Below are 15,264 nucleotides of genomic sequence, written 5' to 3'. Positions count from 1 at the left end.
CGATTGATGAGATTAAATAAATAGTCACCACCTACAATCATTGTCATGGCATGGCTACTATGATAATAACCATATGCAGAGTTATTTTACACAGAGATAGAATACCCAGCTCTTCTATATGAGTAAGGCTTGTCAAAGTTTCAAAAGCCACTCTGGCTCTGAACTTGCAAAACTACTTAGAGTGCTTCTCAATGTGCATGTCAATCAGCGGTTTAAAGGCAGATTCTGTTCAGTAGATTTCAGGTGGGGCAGAAGATACTGTATTTCCTAATAAACTCCCAGATGATGGTGTTGCTGCTGCTGGTCCATGGACCTAAGTAACCCCATCTAGTAGGATTCTGAAAGAATGAAACTGGGGGCAAATTCTGCCAAACTCCTAGGCATCCTGATGTTTTCCCCAAACCACAACTCCTAGGCATCCTGATGTTTTCCCCAAACCACAGATGCAGTGAGTGTTTGGACTCTGCCAATAATTCTTCTACTACGTGTCAAGAAAACCTATCAATATCCCCACAGAAAGTCTTGGATCTTTCCCCTTCTCTATTCTCATTGCCTAGTTTTAGCCTGCATTATGTGACTTGGCCCACTGTAACAGTTTCCTAATTTATCTTCTTATCTCTTATCTTTCACTCGTTTTTGGTGCTACTTTTCTCTTTGCCATTCTCCACATTTCCACCAAAGTGATCACTTTGCATATCAGATCTGTTAATATCTCCTGCCTTCTAAAAAGTCTGTTGCTAGGCTCCTATTACTTATAGGATAAAATCCAAATCCCCTAGCACTTCATGCATGACCCCCTGCCAATGTTCCCTGTTCATTTCCAACCTGATCTCCAGTTGTTGCTCTAATGTTTTGTGCACTCCAGCCTCACTAATCTACTGCTGTTTTCCAACATGTTTTGATCTGTAGTTCTTTCTTTCCTGTCTAATATATATCCATTTTATTTATTCTCTGCCATTTCTTTCTTCTCATTCTGAAAAGCAAACTCCCAGAGTTTCACAGCAGTATTAAATTCCGGGTACCTATTATTTCCCTTTATTGGCTGCCTCGTTTCCCTGGCTCTCTTCTCCCCTGGGCCCCCCATCACCTCCTACCTGTGTCTCCAGGTATCAATTTCCAAAAATATTATATACGCTCACATCCTTGTCTCAGGAACTGCTTCTTGAGGAACCAAAACTAAAACACCTATCAACAGGTCAGTGCCTCAGAGGATGCAGAGAGAGGGGAATCCTCTCACACTGTTGGTGGGAATTCAAGCTGGTGCAGCCACTCAGGAAAACAATATTGAGGTTCCTCAAAAAGTTGAAAATAGAGCTACCCTATGACCCAGCAATTTCACTACTAGGTATTTACTCCAAGGATAAGAATGAAGTGATCCGAAGGGACACGTGCACCTGAATGGTCATAGCAGCAATCCCCACAGTAGCCAAACTATGGAAAGAGCCCAGATGTCCATCAACAGATGAACAAGATAAAGAAGATGTGGGATATATATACAATGGTATATTACTCTGCCATCAAAAAAATGGAATCTTGCCATTTGCAATGATGTGGATAGAACTAGAGGGTATTAGGCTAAGTGAAATATATCAATCAGAGAAAGATAATTGTCATATGATTTCACTCAGAGGTGGAATACAAGCAGCGAAACAGGGGATCATGTTGCAGGGAAAGCAAAATAAAATAAGATAAAAACAGAGAAGGAGGCAAAAATAAGAGACTCTTAACTATCGGAAACAAACCGAGAGTTGCTGGAGGGGAGAGGGGGTGTGGGGATTGGGTAATTGGGGGATGGACATTAAGGATGGCAAAGGATGTAATGAGCACTGGGTATTACATAAGACTGAGGAATCACTGAAATCACCTCTGAAACTAATAATATACTATATGTTAATTAATTGGATTTAAATCATAAAAAAGAAAAGAAATATACTTGCCAAGGGGTCTGGGCTGGTGAGGAAGGGGTCAGTGCCTCGCATGTAAAAATTTTCCCTTTATTCCTCGGACATTAAATTTGCAATTGGTTTCTTCTCTTCATCTCATTCACTCAGTCATTTGTTCACTCATTCACTGAGACATTTAAAATATGGAAAACCACTGTGTTTCAAACTCTTGTCTAAGTAATGGGGATGAGGAGTTATCATCATATGGAGGCTTATATCCTCAGGCACTTGTGGTCTAACAGAATAGAAAGATCCTGGCTTCAGCAAAAGACTGAAACCTTGCTCAGCTAGAACTGCCTCTCCTAGGTATCAAATTCCCTTAATTCAGATAGAGCCGACATGGTGGGCATCTAGGCATGCTCACCAGTCTTTTGATCGTGTATGTTTTAGTGAGACCAGACTTGCAGCATCTTCCAGTTTATTCCCTGTGAGTGACTCTATATTCAGGTGGTTTTGATATTCTTATTCTAGTAAAAATGCCACCTCTTTATCACCAGATGTGTTACGATGTTTGCTTTGATTCGAATATACACGTATATATGTATATATACACACACATATATATGTATGTATACATATAATACTAAAAGTAAACGAAATCTTTAATTGCTTTTAAGTGATCCATAAATCTCTGTCAAAGTTCTACTATTGCACCATTTTGCCATTTCATACAATAAAGGAAAAGGCAATTGACACTTGGTGAAGCTTAATCTCTAGGCAACGCCATAACCTCAGGCTCACACGTTCAGGAAAGGCAAAACAGAATGTTTATTACTCATAACACTTAAGGAATCCCTTAAGGAAACTAAAATAAAAGTATTATGATGCCATGAGTCAACAGAATGATGAAGATATTTAAAAATTAGGCCCTTGATAAATTATGCATTTGTTTAATCTGAGTTTGTTGACTATTTAAATCAGTGGCAAAGTGCATTCTTGCTGTATTTCTAAAAGAGAAGAATTGAAGAATTTATAGTACACAAACAAAAGCCATGATAATTTTGCTCAGAGTACACTCATTTGGAATCTAATATTTATATTATACTATAGATCAACAAAGTTTGGGATATATTCTAGATTTAGTATCTACATTATCATTAGGTCTAATATATTTATTAGATCATATATAAATCATATACATATTTATATATTTATTTTATATTTATGTAAAAAGTATCCATTGTATTTATCTGGAAAGTCCTTTCTGGGAAACTTAAGAAACTGGTCCAAGTCTTATACCTAGTATCCCAGAGGTAAGAATTATACTTAAATTTTGGGACTCTTAGACCCAAATTTCTGATACAATAATCATACAACCTTTGGAAAAGGTTACATGTAATATTTTTATAAGCTTCTGTTTTTAGTCAGATTTTTATAAATAAACTGACCTCAAAGAAAACTTTTCTCGAGTCTCCTAAAATTTTCAGAAAAACAAAAATTTTCCAAACTACTCTTTTTTATTTTATTACTCCTTTTTTTCTGATACACTTAAGAGTTTCTCCTTTTTTTTCTCGCATCCAATAGGGCCTTGCAAATTCTGTCAGGGTCCATAGAAGAGCCTAAAGAGTAAGAATGAACCAGAGTTTTCCCTTAAATAAAGTAGGGGCTAGCATACATAAGAGAAAGATGTTGAGAAGACAGTGACTTTAAGCAAAGGGATTAGGATTTTCCTTTCCTCTCCTGCAAGGTCTTAGTCATTTTTATCCTCACCACAGAATAGAGCATTTATTTGTAGATGATTTTATTAGGCACATTACATGTGACCTGCAGAAAACATATCATTGATTTGAAATTTTAAAGTTCTAAGAGAAAACTGAAAGAGGCACATAAGTAGCGACCTTAAAATGTCAAACCATTACAAGTAGTCAGGACAAGGACTGGTTTATTATTGTTCCTAAATAAGTTTCAGAAATTTCATCATGATTTTTAGCACACAGCAAGTAGTATGTTCCTGTTGGTCATGTGAATATCCTTATTCATTTACTAACTAACTTAACACTATACATTTTTGAACAATCTCAAATATAATCAAGCCACTCTGCTACTAGCAGATATAAGGGTAAATAAGACAGAACCCTTTCTAGAGTCTGGCAGTCTAGTGGGTAGACAAACAGACATTTGACATTGGCTTATTGTAACACACTTTGGTAATTACAGTGATAGTGATATGGACAGAACATTATAAGAAAACCAAGGAAGATCACCTAACTTATCATAGAAATCTTGTAAAGTTTTCAAGAGAATGCATGGCCTGAGCTGAGTCTTAAAGAATGTTAATTTAGGAAAGGAAGGCCTTGACTTCAAGGCAAGAGTCAGCATACACCAGTGTATGTCAGGGATGATAAGCACCGTTTCTCTGGAATATAAACCATGGGTCAGAGAGTAGTGGGAAAAAACTGAAGAAGGGGATGTAGGTCATGAAGAGGTTTCTATTGAGGAACTTTGACTTGAATCCTTTCAATGCAGTAATTTGATTAGAAATTGCTCTTAACCTTTGATTTCAATTTTGGAGGACATCATCTCTAATGGCAAAATCCCAGTCCTTACATTTTCTATTTGGCCATAGCATCTCCCGTTTGGCCTCTACTTTTTTAGGTCAATTAATTTTGTATACAAAAAGGATATATTTATTTATATTAGGGAAATTGAGTAGCAAGAGTACGTGGCTTCAGGTTCTATTTAAATAATCAAGGAAAGATGAATTGGCAGACTGATTTACCTTTCCCCAAGTCACCCCTGAGACATTTCTTGAAGGAAGCTAAGAGTCCTATTGTTACAGATCACACTTTATTTAATTTGGACAGACACAGATGGTATTTTTGGATACATCTCACACATTGGGTGAAAGCAACACCTGATCTTCCTTGCATGCATGTGGATTTTATGAGTAGTAAGTAACAAACTTATTTTCCAAGAAAATTTCAGATTATATAATTTTCCCCCCTAACTATACCATTAGATCTACTTGGGACATCAAAATAAATGCATTAATAAGCAAATTACTTTCTTTTAGGATTTTGAAGAAAACTAACATTGCTTCTATACTCCAGAAACAAAAAGGAGTAGACCCAATAAATTCTGTATACAAAAAGAGGCGACCATATGTGTTCAAAGAATGTTTTTTTTTTTTTCCCCCTACACAGGGATTCATTATAAGAACCCCTTAAATATCATGTTTAGCTAAGATATTTTAAACTTGATATGACAGTAGTGAACAAATATTATACGATAAAACTTTACAAGGAAGTGTTAATATATACCCATTCTAGAGTCATAGAATAAACGGAGAGAAACTTTCAAAGGAGATCAAAGAGCACTTTTTATATTGTTTACAATCACAGTAGTGTATTAATGCTAAGGAAATATTGCTCAAGAGTTAGACCAAAGAGCCCTTTTGATTTGGCCTATTATTGAAAGAAAGATGCCATCTGACCTAATGAAATCAGAAATTGATTAAATGCAGTTTATCTAAGGGAAAAAACGGTCATGGAGTTACTGCAAGGGTCAGGAAGAGATGGGGTGATCTAGTGCTTGAGTGCTGATAGGGTTAGATAGACTCTCAGAGTAGCTGATGTTACAAGATACATGACAATGGACACCCACAGTTCAGAGGGCAAGATCAACCCCTTAGATGGGAAAGAGGAGATTAATCAGAATATTCTTTGCTCAGTTTATAACTAGGTCTTCTTATCAAATGATTCATGGAGAACTGAATGTTTTGAAGAAACTGTAATCTATGGGTCCCAGGAAAGCTGGGAATGCTGCTAAGTACCTTTGGAACACATGTCAGAAAATTTCTGTAGTCACACAGTGCCTCAGTGAGGCCCTGTAACCTTCATGAATAAAACCAGTTTGACAAAGTAATTTGGTTGCCTGATTGTCAAGTGTGTGTCTAATCTTTACTGTCTTTTTTTTCCTGTAATATTGAAATCCTCCTGTTTTAGCAACATAAATTTTCTTTTAAAAATTTTCATTTTTGTTTAGTTATAGAAATATTCTGAAATAAAGAACTCCCTTGACCTGTGGAAAACAATCAAGAAAAGAACTGACATTCACCGTTCCTTTGATATTGTCAGTCTTATGACTACAGGAAAACAAAATAATTTTTGTTTTCACACTTTTCTTCAATAGTTTATTTTTCTCACATACATACTGACTGAAACTGGTGCCAAGATAGTAATATTTTTTTTAGGGGGGAAAAAACAAGAATCAGATGATTGACCATCTCACCCAAATCGAAAACCTTTGTCCCTTTGACAACACAATAACCCATAATACTCTACATAAATATTATGACTTTTTTGTTGTTCCCAGGTAGGAGATTTTTGTTTCTTCAGGGTGAGATACAATTTATTTGTGCAATTTTAATGCTGTTTTCATTTTCTTGGCAGATGGCTTATTTATCTTATTATTTTTGTGCATTGGCAAGATTAGGCTGTTTCATACAAAATTCTTAAGAAGAATAAGCAACTTTAAAATATGTCTTTATATGGGTCTCCAGAACAGACATCACAATATGAGTATTAAACAATTGCTAGTTACATATTGCATCCAAAAAACTAGTATGACTTTTCCATTTTGGATAATAATAAACATCTTACAAATTTCTTTAATTACACTGCTATTAGAAAGGCCACAATAGTCACACACACACACACACACACACACACACACACACACTATATATATAGAGAGAGAGACTTTTGGAGAAAAATTGGAAAATAAAGAGTTATTAGTGTTTTTTTAAATTATCTGAGGAGGTTTTAATGTAATTCATAATCAGAAAATTTGATCTTTAGAAATTTTCAAGCCAGAATTAGAAAATATCTATATTCCCTTATCAAATTATAACCATGAGTAATACTTTGTGTGTACTCATTTTTAATTGTGAAACTCTTAATATATACAGAAAACAGGAGCATCATGATAACTCCTATAGATATGACCTAGATTCATCAAATATTAACATTTAGGACAATACCAGACTTAATCTGTCATTACACACATTTTGTACAAAGAGCATCGGCTCCTGCCAAGAACTCACTTCCTTGCCTGTGTTAAAAAATTTTCCTTCCTCTCATGCTCCCTTTTCCCCAGTATTTTATTCTGGCTTGGAGGCTCTGCATTCCCTCCTTGACACCACTGAGGGTTTTCAGGGTCCAGGAGCCTCTTAGCCAAAGTCATTCTGTTTATTCTAATTGCTTTGGTGGGGTAGGTACAGGAGCAGGGGAGGAGGAAAAGGGAAACCAGATGGAAAGCAATGCTACTGGAAAGTCTTAGCTCTTAGGGCCAGAGGTGCAACAAACTCAGAACAAGCTGTTCCCTAAAAACAACATTCTAAGTGATTGCATAAGGTTCAAGCGTCCTTTTGTGGCTGGTACGTGGTTTCCTTATGAAAGTGTGCTGAGATCTAAGCAACCAGTTTACAATTGGATTTTGAGGACACAGTCTACTTACGTTGTGGATGACCAGTGTTATAATTATTTAGATTAGTACAAAAAATAACTGCCTCTCTATCAGACTTGTTTTCACTTGGCATGATCATGATTACTTCGCAGGCAAATTTTTAAACAAAGATATTATTAAGGGTTCACAGATATTTTCATTTTCTACATTGTATGAATATCTCACCCCATTTTTTTCATTCCTGTCTTTATCCCTGTAGCTCTGTACATACACCCCTACTACACACATCACTAAAGGGAGATGAAATTGGGGAAATACTGTAAAGATTGCATCCAGAATACATTTGTTGTTTATGAAAAGTTCGTTGAAAGACAGCTAGAAGAAAACTCATTTTCTTTCAGTTCTCTTACTGTTTGATCTTATTCTTTTTTATATTTTTCATGGTCATTTGTCATTTTGGGGTGCTTATTTATAATGCTATAAGTATCAGGTTCATATACAAGTTAGCCAAGGTCTCCATGCATGGGTTTCACAGTTTAGCCCTGATCAGCGCACAGTATACCACTTGTGAAGCATAACCCAAATACAAAAATATTTTTTAAAAAATGGAAAGTGCAAACGAGTGAAGTCATGAATTTTAGTTGTGTACCTTCAGGTATACCCGTTAGTTAAAAAGAATGAATACATGAATGGATGAATAAACTAGAGCTGTGCCTAAAGGAATAGTGAAATGGTTAGATGGTGAATCCTTTCCATCAAATGGAACTTCATGACCAGCTCTTCTGGGCATACAAGAGCCATGAGTATCTCTTGGCTCCTTTCTATTATTTCCTGGTGTGCTGCTCCCAAGAATGCCCTGGCTGCCATTTTCACCTGGGGACTCGCCAGGAGAAAGACCAGCTGCTCCTATTTAGATTTTCATAGCCATGACTCCCATACCCAATTCTGGTTCTTTCCCCATATTCTCTCTATACTTGGGTAAAGGGTGTCAAGTATATGTGTCCTGCTCCATTCTTCCATTAGATACGACCCTAGGCTCATGCCCTGTTTTGGTACCATCTGCTCCGGGACAGAGAGGATGATAATAAGAGCTCCTACCCATTGAGGGCCTGCTGGGAGCTAAATATTTACATGTCTAATTTCAAATTCTCATGCTATCATGCAAGGACATTAGTAGACCCATTTTTACAGATCTACAACGTAAAGCTCAGAAAAGTTAAGAAAACTCTCCAAGATTATTTGATACAGGATTTATATTTGGGCCTTTCCTCTTTGCCATTCGTGGAAGATACTTCTCTTTCCTTGGAAAAATATGCTAGCATTTTCTTTGATTGACTCTCCACTTTCCATTAACAACCCTCCCTGGAGAGCTGCTCTCCCACTCTCATCCCATGCTGGTGTCCTGAATTTCCCACAGTGATTTGGCCCTTACATTGAATTTTCTGGCTTCGTGTCTGTTAGACTCAGCTGATATCTTAAAATATCTGATTAGTCCTTAATAATGTTGGCAGATTAGAATCATATTTTAAAAAGGAAAGTATATTTAAGCACTTAACTTTCACAATTCACTCATTGAGAGTACATATTTTTTCCCATGTTACCCAGAGAAACTGGACAATGAAATGACCACCTGTTAGCTGCTAATGATGTTCACATGCCTTTAAAAAAAGTAATTCTGGCTTTATCTGTCTACAATCTTGGCGACAAAACTTATGGGAACATCAAGGGCACAGGAAGCCAAAGGCAGCAAACTGACAATAAAGTTTGTGCTTAGACTACTAATAAGGAAGGGGAGTCTGTGAATCTTTAATTCCACATAATTGTTTAATCTCAAGAGGGTAACATAAAACTGAATGCATGTTTTAAGAATCTAAGTTTGGGTGTTCAAATCTAGGACGGATATCAGAGGGGGTTTCACACAGTATACTTCCTACTTGAAAAAATATTTTAAAAAGCATCAAATATAAAATATGCCAATCATTATTTCAAATGCATAATCTAATTTGACATTGTGTGGGTGTGTCAATCATTATGACTTTCAAATGAAAAGCAACACATAAATAGTGAACAAACTTAATTTAAAGTAATAGAGGGATATTAACAGTATCCTACACTGCAAAAAAATTACTAAGACTTAAGAAAGGCTTACAACTATAAATATCCATCAAAATATAGAAATGAAGCATTTTCTAAAATTAGGGCTAACATTAAAGACTAAATGACCTGTTTATTTTAATAGTGACACCAAACTCCAGAGACATTTGGTTTTAGTTCTTTTGCTAATGTTTTGGGTCCCTATTTAAGTTCACTGATTTCTATGCATGTCATTTTTAATGTAGCATTTCCATCCAAGTCCAAAGTTGATATAAATTAAGTTTACCTTTTCTTTGTTGACTTCACTGTAGTGTAATGATTAAAAGCATAAGCTCTAATCTCAAATTGCATGGGCTTGAAACTTGTCTCTGTAACTTGTCTTTGTACAAATGGCCTTAATCTCCATGCCTCAGTTTTCTCATCTCTAAAATAGGTTTAGTAGTAGCACCTGATTTGTTGGGTTAGTGGGAGGATTAGGTAAGTCAACACAAATGAGAACTTAGAATAATTCCTGGTGAAAAGAAAGTGTTCAATGGTCGCTGGCTATCATTATTTTTAAACTGCGAAGGAAAAGGTGAATATGAGGTCCCTAGAGAATTAGCTACATTTTAAAACGAATAGATAAATCATATGCCCCGTCCCTTGTCTCTAGGAAGGCTTGAATTTAAGCCCCAAATACACAAATAATTGTCTTTCCCAATCAAAAATAAATTCTAAAGAGGAGTAGCTGGTATTCTATCTGTAGAAACATTTTTCCCCCTGTATCATCCTAAAACATTTCAAGTGACTATCCCTGAACACAGAATCCGTTTGCTTCACTGTTTCTCAAACACTTTTATAAATCTTTATTTTCTCCTAAGCTTCAGTCTCTAGACGCATGTCAAGGTATCCTCCAAACCTCGACTAATCATTGCCTCATGTATCCCATCACATACACACGACAAAATGGTCATATAATTAACATTAACATACTCACTTACATAGCATTGACATACTCACAATTCAATTCTAATTCTAAAATCTTACCTTAAATTTGATTCCATATTAAGCAAAGGGGAACGATGACCAGGAATTAAAGGGAAATATTCAAATGAGGTAACTCCAAACTGTACCACCTATGGAACAATCTTTTAAATGGCACAGCTAACTCTCCGCAAATAACTTAATTTACAGAACACCATACAGATTAAGACATTAACATGGATCATTTTAAACTCCAACCTAACACAATTGGCTAGCTAAATATGTTTCTAACAGTTGCTGAAATTATGGTATGAGTTTTTGAATAATGACTTCATTTTGAAAGGGTGCTTCTACTCAGAGTTGTCATGCTATTTCTAGATTTTTAATATCCCAATAATTTAGCTCTGTAAGATATAAATAGCTTCTCTCTTCCTTGTCATATGCATGTGAGAGTGCATCTATGTTTATATATACATACATATATATGTGTCTTCCCTAATGCACACAAACTTATGCATATCTACATACATAGTCATTTAGCGCATGTACTCATGTATACGTGTAGATATTCTGTTAGAAGCCCTTCTCTACATATAGAGTTCTCTTTAAATCAAAAAGCTAGCATGTAACTACACTGATCTTAGATCAGAGGGAGATGGCAGAAAAAAATAGGGATTCAGAAGGCTGAGGGTAGGTGATCCAGAAAAGGTACTATAAATTTTGAGACTTTGGGAAGTTAGTTTTCTTTGATTTCTTAGACTCCCACTTTGATTTCAGAGATACCTTTTAGAAGGCCGAAACCCCCCAAACCAACTGTGAGATGCATGACACGTTTTCATACCCTCCTTCTGTTGAGGAGGAAGCAGGCTGGGCAAGGTTGAGAGTTATACTCAAGATCACTATATGGTGAGATTGGTGCTTCTTACTCCAAACTCACTTCTTTCAGGATATTACAACTTGATGTGACCCTGGAGAACATATAATTCATAACCCACATATCTAAATCTTTCTGGTGGTCTGAAAGTGTGGAAAGTTCCATAGCCTCTTGGTTGAAGTTGTGCCAACCCGTGGCAATCACTCATACATCTTTTAATGTATGGAAATCAAATAGTCAGCATACCAAGGTTTGGAGACGCTTGACATTTACCACTCTCAAAATCAATCACCAATCTGAACGCCATGGCTATTACTCAGAGATTCAGAGGTTTGCTGTAAGCAGAGACCATGACCTTGGAACAATTATTTTCTCAAACGGCCTTACCAACAATGATGCGAGTAAAGCACCCAGACTGCCCTCCAGTGTATGAATCCATGGCCAGGAAATGGCTACGAACCTTCCATGGGTAGTATGAGTTTGGCTCAAATCTTAATTTCCATGCATTTATATTTCATAAGCAATGCATTTAGACAAAGTTAAAATCAGCAAGTAAAAAAAAATAAATACTTACTTAAAGATTTTCTGTGCTCTGGTTTCTGTTCTTTTATATCATTATCGTAGTGACTTAGTAATTCAGTACTGGAAGATCTCTGGATTTTGAATAATTCCAGGTTTCTTGATGAACCACTTGGATCCTTTGGCTGGAAATAACAAACAATTAGACTAAATAATTTTACAGGGAAGAACGGATTTACCAAATAGCTTAGTGATCTACTTTGATGTTAATTCTAAAGGGAAGACTGAACTAAGATAATTATTTTAGGACAGGTCCTCTATGCTAAGTTCAATATTCAAATTTAATAATAGCTCTATGTATATAAAACTTACTAAATGCTTTGCATTACCCCAAGCACTCCACTTGTATTAACTCAATTAATCATCACAGTAATCCTGTGAGGTAGATATCATCATTACCCCTGCTTTCCAGACAAGGAAACTGAAGCCAAAGAGATAAGTAATTTGCCTAAGGCCACACAGCTAGTAAGGATGGAACCAGGATTCAAACTCAAGCAGTTTGAGTCCAGAGTCCACTCTTAACAACAACAAACTCTGTGTGTGGGTGGGTAGACATGGGGGTAAGCACTCAAGCAAGCCTGGATAAGGGGACTAGACGGTTGACGGAGAAAAGTCAATTTGTTATTTTTAAAGTTTTAGTCCCAAAATGTTATAAAGGAAGACTGCAATTAAATAGAAATAAAATCATACAGAAAATGCAGTATTTTCGTATTGTATACCTTATTAAAAGCTCCCGAGAATAGTTATTTTTTCCTCAAGATTCTGCAAATATTAGTAATCCAAAAATTAAATGTTTGGTCTAGAATCAGTATATAATGGTAGTTTTAAATAATTTGATTCTTTAAAAATATACTCCAAATGTATGGATTTTGGATAATTTCTTGAAGTTTTAGATTCATAATTTTCATGGGAAGAACAATCTAACTTTACTGGAAGAACAGTGAAAATCAGTATAAAGGATTATTATTTACTGGTATTATAACAGTTAGTATGGGCTCAAGTACTCTGATATTTATTTTCAAGAATGTGTATTACAGACAACATAAACTGAAAATGTGAAAATTCAGTAGTCATTAAGTGCTTGTGTGCTTTTTACAGCTTCTTGTAAATGAATGTCCATGTTATTTCAGGGGGGGGGGGGAATGAATACACTGTGTTTTTCATTTGAAAGAGAGAAATCAAATGACATTTAGCTCTAGGAATCACATCTGTTGAAATGGGTTTTTAGTGGACTTTATTTAAACTTAAAATAACTTAATATCTCTCGATCTATAGGATCTATTTAAATATGTGGTTATATGCCTAAGCAACACAATTTAAGTGACAACATTTTAATTAATAAAGGTAACAGCCAAAACAAATACATACCAATCTGTCAATTGCATTTTTGATAGCGTGGAACCAATCCAATATGATGAAGTCAATATCTGACTGCAGAAGGAACTCATTTCCTGATACTGTTGTGATCTGAAAAAAAAAATCGACAGGTAAGCAAACCATATGAAATAAAGTCTTACATTAAAAAAAGGAGATATATATATATATACATATATATGTATATACGTGTGTGTGTGTATATATGTGTATATATGTGTGTATATATATATATAGTTTAAAAAACAAGACTTCAATACAACACAATATTTTCTTAGATTCCAGTAATTGTCTTTCTGGGAACTGGAAGACCAGGATCATTTTGAACTGCTCTCTATAAACTGTTTTTTCATGTCATAACAAATACATTATTGTTTTAATAATAGAACGATTAACTCAGAGTAGGACTCAAGCTGAATTGCTCCAACTCAAGCAGAAGCGAGTCAGGAAGTTCAGAACGATGCAGACAGTACCCACTTAAGTCAGAACCTCAGAAAAATGCACCCGGGTGTGTCAGAATTCATTCTGCACTTTCGGCTCTTTCCTGTTTGTCTTTTTCAAATCTAATAGTATCTCTATATTTGATTTCCTTTTATGGAAGGCTGTAAAACAGATTATTTACCAAAGAGACTAATGCAGACTTTTCCAAAAAGGTCATTCAAATGAATAACATTTGGCTATTTCTACTTTCCTATCATAAAGGCCTATAGGAAAGTAATAAAGGACTAATGTCCCCACAAACGGACCATATTAGAATAAAACTTTATTTACATATTTGAACCTCTCACAGAGAGTATTCATCAAGTGAACATCCCCGTTCCAGACTCTGAGAGCTATTAAGTAGTTGGCAATATTTAACATGTAACTATACATTTTTCATTACGGTGAATCTTTTCCTCTCCAGAATTGTGAGAGAAGAATGTGACCCTATAGAAACAGAGCGGTGCTCTTGATTTCACACAGAAAAGGCTACTTAGAGACGAATTTGATTAGAGTGAGTGTAGACATGCTTTCTGTATTAGGCCATCCGTCTGAACTGTGAAGATTTTCCCTTTGTATTGACTGTTTGTTTCAACAGGAAGATGAACATTGCCCGACTAATGTCACACATCAAGCAAGGCTTCAAAGGTTTAGAAGACTGCCATTTCAAAATACTCAATCAGGGGCTAGTCACCTCTTCTCAGACTTCCTTGCTCTAAATCGGAGGTGAACACTGAAATGTGCCCACAGGTTCAGAAAATCACTAATCACTCTTCAGGATGTCTCTATAATTCTATCATTAAAGCGAGGATTATTACCCAAAATAGCTCAGTCTGAAGGGTTCAGTGATTCTTACGGCAACAATGATCCTGGAGTTTTAAGGAAATTTTCGATTACATCCATACTTATATATTCACTCTTCATTTATTTTGAGAAAAAAATGATTCAGAGATACAACATCACTCTGTCCCGTGATGCAACCATTGTTGAGTGAGAGGTGTTTTCACGTCTTAAAACTGTAACAAGAGGAACTAAGTATATGCAATTCTGAGAAGTGAAAGATTAAAAACTAAGAGGAATTTAATTATCCACATTAGAATTTGACAGACTACTGGGACCATTGCTTGCTCTTTTTTTTTATTTTTAAGTAAAATTGCATGTTAGATTTGGGATGGCTCAAAATAGCCTCCAAATAGTCCTCTGTCTTATTTATCTATTAAAAGACAGTTAAGCTGATGTTTGCCTAATTATCTGAACACCCTAGCAATGTTCTTTACTTACATTAAGTTCCAAATATTTACTTTATAAATTGTTGCCACAGAAATAGTAATCTAGAAATATAAGGTCACTTGTAACTAACCCAAGAAAACCGGTAATGTCCCTGACCTCTACCTTCCTCCTAATCTAAATTTAAATATTTTGATTATGAATGTATTATAGAATATCACAATTTGATAACATACACAAAGAAACACAAATTAGCCCAAACACAATGTACAATCTATTTTTCTGCCATTATAAATAAACCATTATTAAAATTATAAAAAGAAA

The 15,264-nt window shown here is 35.5% G+C and overlaps 1 protein-coding gene across 1 annotated transcript in view; it reads right to left on the bottom strand.

Moving 5' to 3' along the window:
• ARHGAP15 (Rho GTPase activating protein 15) overlaps positions 1-15,264 on the bottom strand; it is a 602,381-nt gene that overhangs the window by 290,126 nt on the left and 296,991 nt on the right. Inside the window, exons 7-8 of the mRNA XM_082689352.1 lie at positions 13,228-13,326; positions 11,855-11,984 (exon numbers count right to left, since the gene is read on the bottom strand). Coding sequence (XP_082545478.1) covers positions 11,855-11,984; positions 13,228-13,326 — 229 coding nt within the window. The remainder of the gene's footprint in view (positions 1-11,854; positions 11,985-13,227; positions 13,327-15,264) is intronic.

Source organism: Mustela nivalis (assembly GCF_964662115.1).
Source record: "Mustela nivalis genome assembly, chromosome: 11".
NCBI classification, from domain to species: Eukaryota; Metazoa; Chordata; class Mammalia; order Carnivora; family Mustelidae; genus Mustela; species Mustela nivalis.
The sequence above is the reverse complement of the archived record's forward strand: the minus strand, read 5'-3'. Positions and strand labels throughout refer to the sequence as shown.